The sequence below is a fragment of the Moschus berezovskii genome, chromosome 21 (assembly GCF_049115385.1).
Source record: "Moschus berezovskii isolate FMDL1 chromosome 21, NW_MosBer_1.0, whole genome shotgun sequence".
Lineage (NCBI taxonomy): Eukaryota > Metazoa > Chordata > Mammalia > Artiodactyla > Moschidae > Moschus > Moschus berezovskii.
Genome location: NC_142480.1, coordinates 11,845,324 through 11,863,887, shown reverse-complemented (window position 1 = coordinate 11,863,887; position 18,564 = coordinate 11,845,324). Strand labels below are relative to the sequence as shown.

The 18,564-nt window shown below is 42.4% G+C and overlaps 1 protein-coding gene across 3 annotated transcripts in view; it reads left to right on the top strand.

Annotated features, from left to right (window-relative positions):
* Positions 1–18,564, top strand: part of UNC79 (unc-79 subunit of NALCN channel complex) — a 222,807-nt gene that overhangs the window by 157,328 nt on the left and 46,915 nt on the right. For all 3 annotated transcript variants that reach the window (XM_055417627.2, XM_088829774.1, XM_088829773.1), the window contains 7 exons: positions 576–678; positions 2,823–2,963; positions 7,991–8,029; positions 11,911–12,023; positions 12,112–12,197; positions 13,302–13,475; positions 16,458–16,526. In XM_055417627.2, the coding sequence (XP_055273602.2) occupies positions 576–678; positions 2,823–2,963; positions 7,991–8,029; positions 11,911–12,023; positions 12,112–12,197; positions 13,302–13,475; positions 16,458–16,526 (725 nt within the window). The remainder of the gene's footprint in view (positions 1–575; positions 679–2,822; positions 2,964–7,990; positions 8,030–11,910; positions 12,024–12,111; positions 12,198–13,301; positions 13,476–16,457; positions 16,527–18,564) is intronic.

Here is an 18,564-nt window from a genome sequence, read left to right as displayed (position 1 = left end):
TCTCCAGGAAAGAATACTGGAGTGGGTTGCCGTTTCCTCCTCCAGGGGATCTTCCTGCCCCAGAGATCAAACCCACGTCTCTTATGTCTCCTGCATTGGCAGGTGGGTTCTTTACCACTAGCACCACCTCTTGCTGCCGCTAAGTCACTTCAGTCGTGTCCGACTCTGTGCGACCCCAGAGATGGCAGCCCACCAGGCTCCCCCTTCCCTGGGATTCTCCAGGCAAGAACACTGGAGTGGGTTGCCATTTCCTTCTCCAATGCGTGAAAGTGAAAAGTAAATGTGAAGTCGTGTCCGACTCTTAGTGACCCCATGGACTGCAGCCTACCAGGCTCCTCCATCATGGGATTTTCTAGGCAAGAGTACTGGGAAACCCTTAAAATGATATAAGCCAAAACAAATCACTGTCTTTCTTGAATGTGTTTCACTCTTGATGGTTTTTCACAATGAAATTGGGCTGTGCCTGTCACATCCTGTGAAGGGGATCTTGGCAGGATTTCTAAGAGGAGGAGAGTGCTTTTCCAGGCTCTGAGCATCGTGCGTTTATTCACCGGTTGTCTTTACTGTTTATCCAGGGGCCACTAAATCCAGCCTGCTGTCAGCACCCAGCATCGTGAGTATGTTTGTGCCTGCGCCTGAAGAATTCACAGACGAGCAGCCGACGGTGATGACAGACAAGTAAACCCACAGTTATTTTCTTCACTGTTTACAGAATTTGAGAGTTGGCTCTCCACGGGTGTGAGAAAATATCAGAGGAGCATGCTATGCTTTTAAGTCATAATTTGTTCTTCAAATGGCTGTAGCCGTGAGTGTCGTTATTTTAGAAATGCAGTATTGTATGAGCAGCTTTTGTTTATGCCAAGACATTTTTCTTTTTTTTTAATTTGTGTTTATGCAAATGATGTCCACTTACCGATTATTCCTAGTAGCAACTTCACACCCATAAAATCCCCCAACCAGAGATTCTAAATTGTTAGGGTGGGACTCAGTTTGAGGCTTGATTCTTTTTCCCATCCTGCTGGCAAGATCCATTCTCTGAATCTCACATTGGCTATGTTGCCTCTTGTTTGTCTGCCTTCAGGATCCCCAGATTTCTTACAAAATCCAAGCCTTTTCCTTATTGTAAAAGTCCCTTCAGGTTGTGAACGTATGGACTTAACCACTCCTCACCAGGAACTCTTCTCTCTCCTCCACAAATTCATAGGTGCCCTTCTCTCTGAAATTTCTCTGCCTGGTGAACTCCTGCTCATACATCAAACTCCAGCTTAAGGCAAAGTTTCTCTGATTTCACAAGGCAGAATGCATTATGCCATTCTCCAAGTTTCCATAGTATTTGATACGTCTCTCTATTCTACCCCTTGGCACACTGTATTTTAATTGTTTAGTTGTTTATACACATGTTTTGTAATAGATTGTGAGTTCCTTAGCGACTTGGACTCCTTCCTCTATATCTTGTAGTCTGAGCTCCCTGTACATTGCCTGGCACATAAACGTTGTTCAGTAAGTTTGATAAAGAACAAGACTTGTAGGATTTCAAGCTTGGAGAGCTCTCTCTTGGGCTGAGGAGGCTTCCTGGTAAAGGTGAGCCAAGTGACAAATTGAGTAAGTTTGCAATATAAAGGGAGGAAGGTGAGGTTGGAGGAGGTGGCGTGAGGATCTTGCAGCTGGTCACAGATGGCCATCATTACTGTAGAAGGGAAGGGCCTATCTCAAACAGCTGCCTTAGAATGTCCACATGGGGAGCACCTACTTGCTTGTGAAGGGCTCTTCTTAGCTCCTTTGGTATAATTTCCTCATTTTTGTGTCCTCCTCCAAGTCTCAATCTTTCCTAATTGTCTTCCCGGTTGCCTTTGTTGGGGGAACTCGATTCATTGGGTTCCATAACAGCTTATGGAAAAATACGAACAAACTTTTGAGCCAATCTGATATCTATTTTTTAGTTACAAAAGTGAACTTTGTATTTTAAAAAAGTCAATTTGTAAGGAATGATAGATATATATATAGTGTATATATATATATACACACACACAGGCACACACACAGGCACACACACACATATTTTAGAAAGTTTTCAGATAGAAAGTCACAGTAGTAATCATAGTTCTGCTCCCTTTGCTTTTCCTCGTCGACTTCCCTTCACTTTATAAAGCTGCCCAGCCACAGCTGAAAAAGAGAGCTCTGCTTTCATTGAGACGAGATTGACTGAACCTACCTTAGATACTGTGAAGAGCAACAAGTTGGAAGTTCCTTAAGAACAAGGGCCATTGTGTTTTTATAGACTATACTCAGTAGGTGGTGAGTTCATAAAACTGATCTGAGTGAGGTTTTCTATAGGGTTCTATTGACTGTTCTTTCACGCACAAATAGGACATTTTTAGATCTGAAAGTTTAGGAAGACTTCCATTTGTGTCTAGACGTTTTTCACTTTTAATTTCAACCAATGGAAAAAAAATCTGTTTATTGATTATCCCTGGCAATAATTTCACAAGTGTAAAATCCCTCAACCAGAAACCTCAAATTATTAGTCCAATTGGTGCTTCTTGTAAAAGGGATCAATAATGCTTGTATAGACCAGATAGCTATGAGTTGAAAGACTGTTTTCAGTGATCAGAGGAAGCTTCACGGTCTCTTCTGTGTGTGCTACTTCTGTGTCTAAGGTGAGACTAGTGTTCGAGTGTCCTATTTATTATTAAAAAGGGACCACTGACCTCCTTTTGGGGATTTTTCCAACACTCAACAGAAAAAAAAAAATGGCTATATGCACTTATATCTTGAAACGATTGTCAGCTCTCATGGAAAGCATTCCTCCGTTTTCTTTGCAGATGCCATGACTGTGGGGCCATTCTTGAAGAGTACGATGAGGAAACCCTGGGGCTGGCGATTGTGGTCCTCTCCACATTCATCCACTTAAGCCCAGACTTGGCAGCCCCCTTGTTGCTGGACATCATGCAGTCTGTGGGAAGGTGAATGTCAGCTTCTGTTTTGATTGGTAGAAAGGAGCCTGACTCAGCCTATTAACCGTCAGTTCAAGGTGAAACATACTGCCAAGTCGCTTCAGTTGTGTCCGACTCTGTGCGATCCCATAGACAGCAGCCCACCAGGTTCCCCCGTCCCTGGGATTCTCCAGGCAAGAACACTGGAGTGGGTTGCCATTTCCTTCTCCAATGCATGAAAGGGAAAAGGGAAAGTGAAGTTGCTCAGTTGTGTCCGACTCTTCACGACCCCATGGACTGCAGCCTACTAGACTCCTCCGTCCATGGGATTTTCCAGGCAAGAGTACTGGAGTGGGTCGCCAGTGCCTTCTCCGTTTGTAACCTTACAGATGCTTAATATCTGTGGGATCAACTCAGACTAATTACACAAACCAAATGGACCAAATTTTTGGTTGAACTCTACAGCTGTGTAGGGTCACAAGTCACAGTGATAGAGTGGAGCTAGAGGAAGCTGCGCTGAGAAGACCCTACTGGTTCCCTGTTCCCTGTTACTGTGTGAGCCGTGTGTGCTACAGCACTCAGAACTGTGAATTCCTCACACTACACACTTTGTAACTTTTAGATATTATTACCTCTGTTTGTCGGTTTTAAGACGGGCTCTCTGGGCACTTTGTAATCTGGGGGTGGCTCACTTCATTATGCAACTTGGGGCACTGTCATAAGAAGGGATAAATGAAGTATAGCAGTTTTATACTTCTGACTCAGGAAAGGAAGGACGCACACATTTGGGGAATAGAGTCTTCAGCCTGACCGATTAAAACTTAGCTGCTCAGAGAATTTTCATGTTAAGAAAATTCCATTTAGTACATAGGACATTAGAAGGAAAGTGCTATATTTGATGGAAGTAGAGTTCAAATTCAGTAACAAATTGTAGTTCTAGCATACACAACGTACAGGAGAGGACGGTATTAGATTCCACATGAATGTACTGGGGCTTCCTTGGTGGTTCAGCAGTAAAAACATTTGCCTGCAATGCAGGAGATGTGGCAGGAGTCATGGGTTCAATGCCTGGGTTGGACGATCCTCTGGAAAAGGAAATGGTAACCCACTACAGTATTCTTGCCTGGAAAACCCCATGGTCAGAAAAGCCTTTTGGGCTATAGTCCATGGGGTCAAAAAGAGTCAGACATGACTTAGTGACTAAACAACAACAACAAATGAATATCATGTCCAGTCTGTGCTAGCAGAGAGCTGGGTCTTTAGGCTGCAGGCATGACACCTACCTAACTCTTGCCTTTAAGTGCTTTGTGGCTTAGTTGTTGAAGAGGACCGTGATGTGTGGAAAACCTGAGTAGCCATAAAAGATGGAACGTCATTAAGAGCTGTGGTGAGTGTGTGTGCTGAGTGCTATGGGAGTTCAGGATGGAAATGATTTCTTAGGGAAAAGTCTCTATGAAGGAGGTTGGAGAAAAAACTGGATTCTACAGATTGCTGGTAATTTTTTAAATAAAAGTTTTAAAAAATGTCTGTGTCTTTGTTGCTGCACGTGGGGGCTTCTCATTGTGGTGGCTCCTCTGGATGCAGAGCACAGACTCTAGGGCAGAGGCTCAGTAGTTGCGGTACGTGGGTGGAGTTGCCCCGCGGCAGGTGGTTATATTCCCGGACCAGGAATTGAACCCATGTCTCCTGCATTGCAAGACAGACTCTCAACTACTGGACCACAAGGGAAGCCTCTAATTCCTGGTATTTGATGGAGGAAAGAGAATAAATATTAATAGAGCTAAAAGTTAATCTTTTTAATGAAAAAAAAAGATGATGTCAAGTTAAAGACAAACAGGGAAGCGTTAAAATCCCCTTAGATGTGTATATTTTGTGCTGTGCTTAGTCACTCCGTTGTGTCCAACTCTTTGCCACCCCATGGACTGTAACCCACCAGGCTCCTCTGCCATGGGGATTCTCTAGGCAAGAACAGTAGAGTGGGTTGCCATGCCCTCCTACAGGGGATCTTCCCAGCCCAGGAACCAAACCATGAGCCACCAGGGAAGCCCAAGAATACTGGAGTGGGTAGCCTATCCCTTCTCCAGGGGATCTTCCCAACCCAGGAATCAAACCAGGGTCTCCTGCATTGTAGCAGATTCTTTACTAGCTAAGCTACCAGGGAATACCTTAAGAGTATATAATCAGAGATGGTGTAACTATTCCACCTCTAATACTTAGAAATAGCCAATGTGTAAAGTAAGTGATGAACACAGAGAGATAAGAAAAGATGAATTATTTCATTTAAGCCCTTGATTTTAACCTAATCTTAATAAACATGGAATAAATGTTATACCAGCTACGAGCAAGACTTGTGAAATTGGAAGTTTTTATTAATGCACGGTCATAATTCCTATTATTAATACTTTTCAGTTTTAGAACAGACAGAATTATTGCTCTGGTCTTCTACTATCTCCTTGAAATAGCTGATCTGTTATTATAATAGATACATAGAGGGGTTTTTATTTTGTTTTTGTTAGTTTTAACATAAGAGAGAATAAACTATGTTCAAGCATTGCCAACCGTTAGGATGGAAACACACGAACTTTGAAGAAAAGAAAACAGTGCAGATATATTTTTAGATACCTAAGTGTACAAATGGTGGTCCAGTGGTTAATCATCCACTTCGCTGCAAGGGGCATGTCTTCCATCTCTGTTCGGGGGACTAAGATCCCAAATGCTTCAAGGCATGGCCAAAAACACCCCCAGCCAAAACAAAAAAATTAAATCTCTACCTCCTTTGGACAGGCAAGCAAGAGACAGGGAGAGCATTAAAGCAAGCTGCCATGATTCTTAGCAGCTAGAACTACCGATAAAGCAGATTGAGTAGTCACCTGGTTTAGGGTTTCCTAGCATGCCTCAATTCCGAATGAGGTAATGTGGATTTATGAACACTTAATTTATTTATTTTAGTCCCACAGGAACTATTTCCAACATGTTCTAAGAGTGTGTATGTTCAGCACATCCCTTTTATCACACAAGACTTTCTATATGATTTCATTTTTTTGCTCTCTACTTAGATCCCGCTTAATCTACTCACCCCCTTTTCTAGATGTAGCTTTCAAGATCACATTGACTACACCCTTCTTTACTATTTATTTCATTTGCTAGTGCTTACCTATTCACTGTAGTGTCATTAGTATGAAAGAGCCAACTGGGAATGGTGTCTGGTGTTACTAGTGCTGGACCCTCTGTTCGTTTCCAAATGCAGTCTGGATTCGATTCACTGTTACGGTCTTAAATAAATAAAACTGTAGCATTCTCCATGTTTGTTTCTTCAGTATCTTACTTATCAAGACATGTTTTACTAAACCCATCAATTTAGTACACTCTTTTTCTTTCTGTACATCTAGAGTATTTCCATTTATATAGAACCATGTAATTGGGACTTCCCAGGTGGTGCTAGTGGTAAAGAACCCATCTGCCAATGCAGGAGACATAAAAGACTCAGGTTTGATCCCTGGGTGGGAAAGATCCCCTAGTGGAGGGCATGGCCACCCACTCCAGTATTCTTGCCTGGAGAATCCCATGGACAGAGACAATCTGTAGGGTCATGAAGAGTCGGACACGACTGAAGCAACTTAGCATATTGATTGTTGCTGCTGCTAAGTCCGACCCTGTGCAACTCCATAGACGGCAGCCCACCAGGCTTCCCCATCCCTGGGATTCTCCAGGCAAGAACAGTGGAGTGGATTGCCATTTCCTTCTCCAATGCATGAAAGTGAAAAGTGAAAGTGAAGTCGCTCAGTTGTGTTCGACTCCTAGCGACCCCATGGACTGCAGCCTACCAGGCTTCTCCGTCCTTGGGATTTTCCAGGCAAGAGTACTGGAGTGGGTTGCCATTGCCTTCTCCATTAGCATATTGATTACTTAACCTAAAAAATTTCTCTTCCCAGTATGTCATTTCAACTTAACAGTTAGGTGACAAATTCCTTTATTACACATTTTACTATCTTCTAGAGGTTTCTGTAGTTTGTGGCTTATTTGTGGTTAGGTTTCAGAAGTTAAATAAAAAAGAAATGAATTTTTTAAATTAATTTTTGTTGGAGAATAGTTGCTTTATAATGTTGATTTAAAGTTTCTGCTGTATAGCCAAGTGAATCAATTATACAAAGAAATGAATTTTGAGTAGAGTTAAAATGGAGATTGGGTTTCCCTGTCATAGCTCAGTTGGTAAACAGTCCGCCTGCAATGCAGGAGACCCCAGTTCGATCCGTGGGTTGGGAATATCCACTGCAGAAAGGATAGGCTACCCATTCCAGTATTCTTGTGCTTTCCTTGTGGCTCAGCGGGTAAAGAATATGCCTGCAATGTGGGAGACCTGGGTGCAATCCCTGGGTTGGGAAGATCCCCTGGGGAAGGGAAAGGCTACCCACTCCAGTAAATTTTGGCCTGGAGAATTCCATGGACTGTATAATCCATGGGGTCACAAAGAGTGGGACACGACTTAGCAACTTTCACTTTCAGTATAGGGATGGACTAGGTCAAACAGATGACAGAACACCTGTTAGATTTGGTTCAAAGGACATGCTTGTAGATCGGGTGGGTGATAGTCAGCTAACTCAACTGTGTGCCTCACCCCCAGAAATATCTGATTTGATGTAGAAAACAGAGTTCAGAAACTGGATTAAGTTGAACCTGGAGACTGACCCCTGAGTGGGTCTTCTGTCCCTGCTCAAGGGAATTGTCAATGGTTTTACATATCCCCCATCTAAATGAGGGGCTGCAGTGGGGCATACAGTACTCTTGTTCTCTTCCGTTTAGTCGCTCAGTCGCGTCCGACTCTTTGCGACCCCATGGACTGTAGCCTACCAAAGGGTTCTCCATCCATGGGATTCTCCAGGCAAGAATACTGGAGTGGGTTACCATTTCCTTCTCCAGGGGATCTTCCCGACCCAGGGATCGAACCCGGGTCTCCCACATTGGGGGCAGACGCTTTAACCTCTGAGCCCAGGGAAGCCCTCTTGTATTTCATCATAAAAGCATGACATTCATGTGACTCTGTTTACTTTATTTCCTAGATTGGCCTCCAGCATGACTTTTTCTAATCAAGCAGAAAGGTAAGCTCTTTAAGTGAGTCAAATCTCACTTTCTTTTTGTCCTTTGGGCATGTTCATCCATTTCTAAGACACAAGTGTGTTTACCGTGAGATGAATATTGTTACGTTCAGTTGCAACTCCAGAGAGCACACATTCATTTTGCATTCACACCTTCATTTATTCACTCATTTTAGTCAACAAATACTTCTAAATCCACTCCGTATCAGGCAGCATGCTAGATACTTAGGTTTCCACTGGGGCCAAAACTGACATGATTCCTGCCTTTGGGGGGTTAAAGTCTATCTGGGAGGCAAACATGAATTAAATATTTGCGTGAGTTTATGATTGTAGACTGCTAAATACTATGAACAGAAAGAATATTAAGACTTGTATGTGCCTGTGTGCACACATGCTAAGTTGCTTCAGTCATGTCCGACTCTTTGCAACCCTATATCCATAAGGTAGCCCACCAAGCTCCTGTGTCCATGGGATTCTCCAGGCAAGAATACTGGAGTGAGTTGCCATGCCCTCCTCCAGGGCATCTTCCCACCCAGGGATCAAACCTGCTTCCTTTATATCATGTCTCCTGAATTGGCAGGCAGGTTCTTCACCACTAAAAGTGAAATGAAAGTGAAAGTTGCTCAGTCATGTCCAGCTCTTTGCGACTCCATGGACCATACTGTACATGGAATTCTCCAGCCAGAATACTGGAGTGGGTAGCCTATCCTTTCTCCAGCAGATCTTCCCAACCCAGGGATCGAACTGGGGTCTTCTGCACTGCAGGTGGATTCTTACCCAGCTGAGCTACCAGGGGAGACCAGATTCTTTACTTCTAGTGCTCCCTATTCAGCAACTATTTATGGAGTGACTGCTAGCAACTGAGGATGCCCTAGAGAAAAAAAGAGCAAATCCTGGCTCTCGTGAAACTTAGATGCTAGTTGAGGAGGCAGACAATGAGCTAATTAACAAGAAAGCTGATAATTTAATATCATTGAGTACTAAATTCTATGAAAAATAATCAAGAAAGCCCAGGAGATAGAGAGGGGTGGGGGTGGTATTTTAGATATAGCAGCTTTTCTGAGCAAATGATGCTGAAATAAAACTTAAGATAGTAGGAGAGTGCTCCACGTGGCAGTTTGTAGAAGAATGTTCCTGGTGGAGGAAGCAGCACCTGCACATGCCCACTTAACCCAAGGGCTCCCAGTGGCTCAGTGGTGAAGAGTCTCACTGCCACTGCAGGCTATTCAGGGGACGCGTTTTTGACCCCTGGGTTGGGAAGATCCCCTGGAGTAGGAAATGGCAATCCCACTCCAGTATTCTTGCCCGGAGAATCCCATGGACAGAGGAACCTGGCAAGCTACAGTCCAAGGGGTCTCAAAGAGCTGACACGACTTAGTGACTAAACGACAGCAAAATTTCCAGGTTCTTGGTCTTTTTCACTGATCCGTACGTTATGCTGTCACCACGCTGTGTTGGTTACAGTGTAGAGTAAGTCGTGAAGTCAGATAGGTATGAATCTTTCAACTTGGGACGTCCTTTTCAAGAAGATGAGTTTGGATATTCTAGATTCTTTATGTTTCCATGTCCATTTTAGAATAAGCTTTTCATTCTGGGGAGAAAAAGCCTGCTAGGACTGTATTCAAACTATAAGTCAATCTGGGGATAAATGACACTATGAAAATATTGTCTTTTAATTCATGAACATACTGTATAGCCTCATTTCTTTGTCTCTCTCAGCAGTGTTTGTGGCTTTCACTGTAGAGATCGTGCATAACTTCTGTTAAATTTACTACCAGGAATTTTGTTTTTTCAAAGCCAGTGTAAACAGAATTAAAATTTCTTTTTCATTTTCTTACTTTCTGCTGCTGATATACAAATATACTATTTTTTTAACACTGTACTGTAGTAAACTAAGTTCACTTAGTTGTAATAGCTGCTTTTTAGATTCCTGGAAATGTAAATGTATTTGTATGTAAAAAATCATGTCATCTGTAAATAGTGACAGATTTACCCCTTTCTGATTTTTTATACCTTTTTTTGTTATCCTGTTGCAATGACTAGGACCTCCAGTACAATAATACAGATGTGAGTGAGCATCCTTGCCTTGTTCCTAATCTGACAAGAAAAGCATTTATTATTTCACAATTAATTATGTTTACTATAGGTTTTTATAAGTGCCCTTACCCGAACAGGATGATTCCTTCCATTTCTAGTTTTCTGAGAATTTTTTTTACCATGAATGCATGTTGAATTTTGCCAAAGACACTTAAATAATGTTATGTGTTTTGCACTTTTTTCTTTAAGATATTAAATTCCATTAATTGAGTTTTGAATACCAAGTCATTCTTACATTCTTGGGATAAATTATTTGGTCATGGTCATCCATTCTTCTTACGTACAGTTGGATTCAATGTCCATGAAGACTGTTGGTTTGTCCTTTTTATTTCTTTTATGTTCCTTCTTGGTTTTCTTTCTGTTTTATTTGTAATGCTTTATCTGATTTTAGCTTTAGGGCTTTGCTAGCCTCATAAAATAAACTGGGAAGGGTTTCCTCCTCTAATTTTTGAAAGAGTTTGTGAAAACTTGGTGTCATTTCTTCCTGAAGAATGTTTTTGACCTATAAGTTTGAACCAGCATATCAGGGTAGACAGGCAGAAAGAACAATTTAGGTAAGAGGGACTTTTTATGAGTTAGCTGTCTGGGCTCTTTGATTTCCTCTTTCTTCCTTTCAGCCACTCAGCCAGAATCACCTCTGATTCTGATACTTTGTGAGATTTTTGATGTTTTGATCTCATTTATTTATTTTTGGCCACACCATGCAGCATGTGGGGCTTCCCCAGTGGCTCAGACAGTAAAGAATCTGCCTGCAATGGAGGAGACAGGGGTTCGATTCCTGGGTCAGGAAGATCCCTTGGAGAAGAAAATGGCTACCCACTCCAGTATTTTTGCCTGGAGAATCCTATGGACAGAGGAAACCGGTGGGCTACAGTCCATGGGATCGCAGAGTTGGACGTGACTGAGCGACGTGCAGCATGTGAAATCTTAGTTCCCTGGCCAGGGGTTGAATCTGTGCTCCCTGCAGTGGAAGCACAGAGTCTTAACTCCTGGACTTTCAGGAAAGTCCCTTTTCTGATACTTTGGTCTAAGGGAAGAGGGAACATAATCATCTCTTGCCTCCCTGTTTTGACATGCAGAGGTGGTGCAGAGGGTAAAGGGAAAAACTGGATACATCAAAGTCCTAAGTTTTTACAAGTACCATATGAGAGGCCCCAAGAAAATGTGCCTGCTCTTCGAATAGGAATGAACATCTCTCTCCCTGCATTCTTCCTTGGAGGTGCTCACTCTCATAGCCAACGACACTTTGTGGGAGGATCTTACTGATAATCCCCATCCCGAATTCTAGTCCTGTCTCTGCCACCCTCTGGACTTGTAACCTTTGTTGTGGTTCAGCCACCAAGTCATATCCAATTCTTTGCGACCCCATGGACTCCAGGCTCCGCTGTCCTCCATTCTGTCCTGGAGTTGGCTCAAATTGGTGTCCACTGAGTCAGTGATGCTAGCTAACCATCTCATCCTCTGCCACCCCCTTCTCCTTTTGCCTTCCATCTTTTCCAGCATCAGGGTCTTTGCAGGTCACCTTTTCTCTCTGGACCTGGGAACCCTCATCAGCACAGCAGGGTGGCTGGAGTTAGTCTGAGCATTACCTGGTTCCCTCTTTCTAAAAGCTTATTGTTAATAACGATTCCATGTGACTGGAATATTTCATCTCATTAATGCAAGTGGCAATGAGTTATTCTGTAAGAGGACGGTTGTGCATGTGAATGAATAAGTAAATAAGGGATCTGAACTCACGTTCAATGCTCCAAGATTCCTTGCTCTTTTCTCTCCCTGCTCAACCCCAGCATGATGGTCCCCGGCAATGCAGCTGGGGTGGCCAAGCAGTTCCTGCGCTGTATCTTCCATCAGCTGGCTCCCAATGGCATCTTCCCACAGCTGTTCCAGAGCACCATCAAAGGTAATTCATTCACAGGGGAGGCTGACACCACAGACGTGGCTAGTCGCTGAAACGTGAATGCTGCTAAATCTGACCATTGACTTTCCAGATGGGACTTTTTTACGGACCTTGGCCACATCTCTGATGGACTTCAATGAGCTGAGCTCTATTGCTGCTCTCAGCCAGCTCTTGGAGGTAGGTTTGCCTTGTCGACACTCTAAGCCCTTGCTGAAATCACTTCTGAGAAAGAAATTTCATTTAATTTAAATATTAAAAATTTAAATATTAAATTAGATGCTGAATAAAGATAAAAATGGTCAGTGCATAGAATAGTCATTTGGACACTGCTGTTTAGTATGGATGTACTTAAAGCTTCTGGACTCCTCCACTAAGGGGTGGATGCCAGCCTCTGAGCACTCACTTTCAGCTTTCCAAATGTGTGGCGGATAAAGCCATGTGCATTACATTATGTGACTTTAGATTCAGATTTCAGCTTCACAGCTTTGTTTATCTCAGGATCTGGGTTCAAAGTCTGCCTGTTTTCTGTATCTCAAGACTTGAAGTCAGTTCTTACCTCCGCAGCTTATTCCTTGTATCTCTTAACTCGGAGTCTGTCTCTCTTCCTCTACTTATTAACTTTCAGTTAACTTGGATGGTTGGCAGCTTGCCGTGGGGACTTTGCTGTTCCTATAATGTGTGTGTTAATCACTCAGTCATGTCTGACTCTTTGTGACCCCATGGACTGTAGCTCTCCAAGCTCTTCCGTCCTTGGAACTTTCCAGGCAAGGATACTGGGTTGCCATTCCCTTCTCCAGGGGATCTTCCCAACCCTGGGATTGAATCTGGGTCTCCCACATTGCAAGTAGATTCTTTACTGTCTGAGCCACCAGGGAAATTTTTTAAGAGAATGGGCAAGTTTCCTGAAATTCAAATTTGGAGTAAGAACAGCCGTGGAGAGTTTGTATGTGTGTTAATTGCTGCTGGTAGAGATACTAGCAAGCATCATTCATTCTGTCTTCTGAACACCTGACCGTGCCAATTGTAGATCCTGGAAAGATATTTCCAATTTCCTGCTCATGTTTCACCTTTTCTCACTGAGTAAAAAATCACAATTCCCCCTACCCCCAAGTTTCTGTAGATTAGTCCATTTTTCTCTATACTCCTGCCAGGTACAAAGCTTACACACAACACATGCTTTTAATGTGAGTATATGATTTTTAAAAAACTGATCTTCACCAAACAGCTGTCTGAATTCGCATACCATTTCAGCAGTTGATAGCCTATGTTTTTGTGTTTTAGGGTCTAAATAACAAAAAGAATTTACCAGCAGGGGGTGCTATGATACGCTGTTTGGAAAACATTGCTACCTTCATGGAAGCTTTGCCCATGGATTCTCCTAGTAGCCTCTGGACCACGATCAGCAATCAGTTTCAGACATTTTTTGCCAAGCTGCCTTGTGTTTTACCTCTGAAGGTAAGCTGAACCCAGGATTTCATTTTAAATCACTTCCTTACTGTTTGCAGACCACCTGGTCTAGGAAGATTTAATGTTTTGTAAATGGCTAGAAGGAATCTTTATTAGCCACAGAGTAGAAAGTGTTACTGAGATTTTCTCTCCAAATGTTGCAGAATGACAGTAATATTCAGTGGGAATTCTGACTTAGTGATTTCATGTTTCCAGTTGATTGAAAAATAAAAAGTTCAAGAAGACATTAGTAGATTGTGTTTATCTAGAAAATGTTCTCAAATGGATATTAAATAAATTTGTAAGTAAATAGTTTCATCTGAAAGGAGACCAGGCATATAATGTCAAGCTTCAATTTTAGAGAATTATCTAAGATTTTGTGTTTGTTAATAAAGTACTTGCAAGACCAAGATGATATTTCTGTTTGATGGCTTTATGCCCGTCCCCACCCTCACTCCCTACCCAGTTCCATGCCACCCTCCAAGAATACCACACAATTATCTAGCTGGAAATCTGGTAGCCTAAGGAACATTTTCAACATGAGCCCATTCAATGCAAACACAGAATCGTATACTGTTAAAACTGGAAGAGACCTATAAACACCATCCTTTTTGATACTCCCATTTTTCAGACGGAGAACTGCGAATTCAGAGAGATAGTGGCAGTGAAAAGATCAGAACTCAAGTCTTCTGACTAGTGTCCTTTCTACTAGTGGACTCTTAGAGTCATTCTCAGACAAGAGTGATTTGAAGGCATTCAGGTCTCCAAAGCAGGGAGAAAAGAGGTGGCTGGTAGTGACCAACATTATGGCTTTGAACCTCATGGGTTCCACAAGCTTTTTGTGCTTTATCCAGATCACAGAATGAAAATATTCAACTCACAACAAAATAAATCACTTATTGATCTGCCAAGTGAAGTTCCATGTTGGCAGCACCACTTCTGAAATGAGTATTACATATATGGAACATGTCTTTTTTTTTTAAATCCAACCATCTCTGATAATACATTTTTTTTAATTGGTAGATTTGGAAAATATGACCTTCAATAATGCCTGTAAGGATGATAATTCAGGGACCCTTAGCTTGGTGTGTTCTGCTTTTTGAGTCTGAAATTACTGTGAAAATCAGGAATACTGAGATCTTTAGCATCTCTCATGTTCTTTGCGGAGAAGGCAATGGCAAGCCACTCCAGTACTCTTGCCTAGAGATTCCCATGGACGGAGGAGCCTGGTAGGCTGCAGTCCATGGGGTCGCTATGAGTCAGACACGACTGGGCGACTTCACTTTCACTTTTCCCTTTCATGCATTGGAGAAGGAAATGGCAACCCACTCCATTGTTCTTGCCTGGAGAATCCCAGGGACGGGGGAGCCTGGTGGGCTGCCATCTATGGGGTTGCACAGAGTCGGGCACGACTGAAGCAACTCAGCAGCAGCAGCAGCAGCATATTCTTTGATCCTTGTCTATCCAGAAATCTGAAGTAGTTGAATAAATCCAGGCAAAGAGGATGAATACCTTGAGACTATGTATGTATATAGCTACTGTACAGATACACTTAGGAATACAAGTGCATGCATTTTAACAAGACCACACGGATCCTCTCTAGGACCAGAGAGCCGGTCAGGGCCATTCATTGATTAAGAGCCACACACTGGTGGAGAAGAGGTGAGGGTCAGGCATGGCAAATTTGTAAGCTTAATTTATAGCAGTCAGCCCTGTCCAAAGGGACCCTGACTGCAAGGTAAACGAGTAGAGTGGCGTGAGATGAGAAGGAGGATTGAGATTCTTGAGAACTAGAAATCTCATCCTTTCCAACGGGATCAGCTGCCACTGGATTCCAATTAGCTGTTATTTGAGAGTGCCTTCCTCGTGTTGCTCATCTCCCCACGTTTTCCAGGATATTTCCTGACTTCCTTCATGGCTCACTATGGGGACCTGATGAGCAGCTGCTTTTCAGCCCCTGGTCTAAAGTAATGTAAATGTCACATCAACTCCTATCTATGGGTACTGAGCAGATTAAATAGAGCGATGATTTTCTTAGAAGGTTCTTGTGAAATGCTTTCAGAATTTATCTAAAAACTCACCCTGCTGGATTCTATCTGGGCACTTCCTCTGACCATCCTGTTTTGTATTTAATCTCTGGGGAAAAGATTAAGCCATTGAGAGACTTTCTGTAGTTTTCTCATCAATTTAGAGAAGTGGATTTCAAACTTCAGTGTGTATCAGGGTCCCTGACAGACTTGCTAAAAGTCTAATTCCTGGGCCTTATTTCTGAGAACTTCTAGTTCAGTAGGGTTGTGACCTGAGGGTTTGCATTCCAACTAGTTTCCAGGTAATACAGATGCTGCTAGTCCACGCATCACACTTGAAGAATGTTTATCCTATCTTAAAGCACTTAATATTCTACACAACTGCAGAGATATGCTGTTGCAATAGCATTAACCATGTTGAGTAATATCATTGCTTATTCTTGCTGTAACATTTTCCCCCAGTCCCTAAACATATTATTTAAAAAGTACATTTTGATGTGGAATTGTGCCAAAATACAGTGCTGCTTGATTTGTGAGGCATGGTTTTCGTTTGTAGAAATTTTACTGCTTTCCCCCAGGTTTTTGTCATGTCTTTTAGTAGCAGAAAAAGGACAGATTAAACATTCTTTATTTGGATTAATAACTCTAATGATTTTAAATTGATCTAAATAGGTTTTTTATTTCAACATGGCCTTTCACAAATTACTCTTCCTCTTTAGAACTGGGCACATTTAATATCAATTAATATGTTTAATTGTTTAACTGTTTAATGAATGGCTTAATTAAATTTTTTAAAGCTAAGAATTCTTTTTTTTCCCCAACATGAATGTATGACATGGAAACCTGTAAGAAGGCAGATATATTTCAGATATTTTTCCTAACATAAATTTGCTTGGAGAAAATATATGAAGCAGAAGATGTATTGAGAAGAGTACTGACTTTTGTTTTTTTTATCGGTTCACAGTGTTCTTTAGACTCCAGTTTGAGAATTATGATTTGCCTCTTGAAGATACCCTCTACCAATGCCACAAGGGTATGTATGTTTCAGAAAAACATAGCTAGTTGGTTATGCAGTTATTTTTTTAATTGCTTTTTATTGGAGTATAGTTGCTTTCCAAGGTTGTGTTAGTTTCTGCTGCACAGCAAAGTGAATCAACTATGCAAAAACGTATATCCCCTCTTTTCTGGATTTCCTTCCCATTTAGGTCACCATAGCACATTGAGTCCTGGAGAAGGAAATGGCAGCCCACTCCAGTATTCTTGCCTGGAGAATCCTGTGGATGGAGGAGCCTGGTGGGCTGCTGTTCATAGAGTTGTACAAAGTCGGACACGACTGAGGCGACTTAGCATGCATGCATGCATTGGAGAAGGAAATGGCAACCCACTTCAGTATTCTTGCCTGGAGAATCCCAGGGACAGAGGAGCCTGGTGGGCTGCTGTCTGTGGGGTTGCACGGAGTCGGACACAACTGAAGCAACTTAGCAACAGCATCAGCAGCACATTGAGTCTAATTCCCTGAGCTATGCAGTAGGTTCTCATTAGTTATCTATTTTATACATAGTATCAAAAGTATCAGTATCCCAATCTCCCAATTCATCCCCACTCTCCTTTCCCCCTTGGTATTCAGTTGTTTTTTAACCCCACAACCACAGGCATGTAATAATACTGAAGAGATAATTCAGTTCAGTTCAGTCGCTCAATCGTGTCCGACTCTTTGCGACCCCATGAATCACAGCACGCCAGGCTTCCCTGTCCATCACCAACTCCCGGAGTTTGCCCAAACTCATGTGCATCGAGTCAGTGATGCCATCCAGCCATCTCATCCTCTTCTCCTCCTGCCCCAACCCTCCCAGTCTTTTCCGATGAAGCAGCTTTTCGCATGAGGTGGCTAAAGTATTGGAATTTCAGCCTCAGCATCAGTCCTTCCAATGAACACCCGGGACTGATTTCCTTTAGGATGGACTGGTTGGATCTCCTTGCAGTCCAAGGGACTCTCAAGAGTCTTCTCCAACTCCACAGTTCAAAAGCATCAATTCTTCGGCGCTCAGCTTTCTTCACAGTCCAACTCTCACATCCATACATGACCTCTGGAAAAACCATAGCCTTGACTAGATGGACCTTTGTTGACAAAGTAATATCTCTGCTTTTTAATATGCTTTCTAGGTTGGTCATATGAAGAGATAGTTATCACATACTAAATGCTTCACCTTCAACCTTTGAAAGTGCTTAATATGAAAAAACTCTAATAGATCACAATATCATTGGTCCTCTTAGTCCTGGGCCATGTCCACCAGTTCATCCCCAATACCATTATCTAGATGGTCCTTCCAAACACAGATCTCTTTGCATGGGTTCCTTGCTTAAAATCCTTGATAACTTCTCCTTTAAGATAATGTCTTGATTCCTTAATGGAGCATGCAAGAAGGTACTTCATTAATTTGCAAGCCTACCTTTCCAGTTTAGTCTTTGGCTAAAGGAGATCAGTCCTGGGTGTTCATTGGGAAGAATGATGTTGAAGCTGAGACTCCAGTACTTTGGCCACCTGATGCGAAGAGCTGACTCATTTGAAAAGACCCTGATGCTGGGACAGATTGAGGGCAGGAGGAGAAGGGGACGACAGAGGATGAGATGGTTGGATGGCATCACTGACTCGATGGACATGGGTTTGGGTGAACTCCGGGAGATGGTAATGGACAGGGAAGCCTGGCATGCTGCGGTTCATGGGGTTGCAGAGAGTCAGACACGACTGAGCGACTGAGCTGAACTGAACTTGTCCCATCCCCATGCTTCCTGTGTACTCTCAGAAGCACTATCATCATCAACATCAAAACAACAACTACTGTTGGTTGAGCACTTACCATTTGGCAGACATTGTGCTAATTGCTATACATTTATCATCTTATTCAATTTCATACTTCCTTGCCTTTACTTAGGCTATTTCCTTTGCCTGAAATGCTTTATACCCTTATTGGAGACTAAACTCCTTGTCATTCTTCAACATGAGAATTTGAATTCCATTCCAATTTTAAAATGGAAAGCTCAGGGCTTCCGTTATAGCTCAGTTGGTAAAG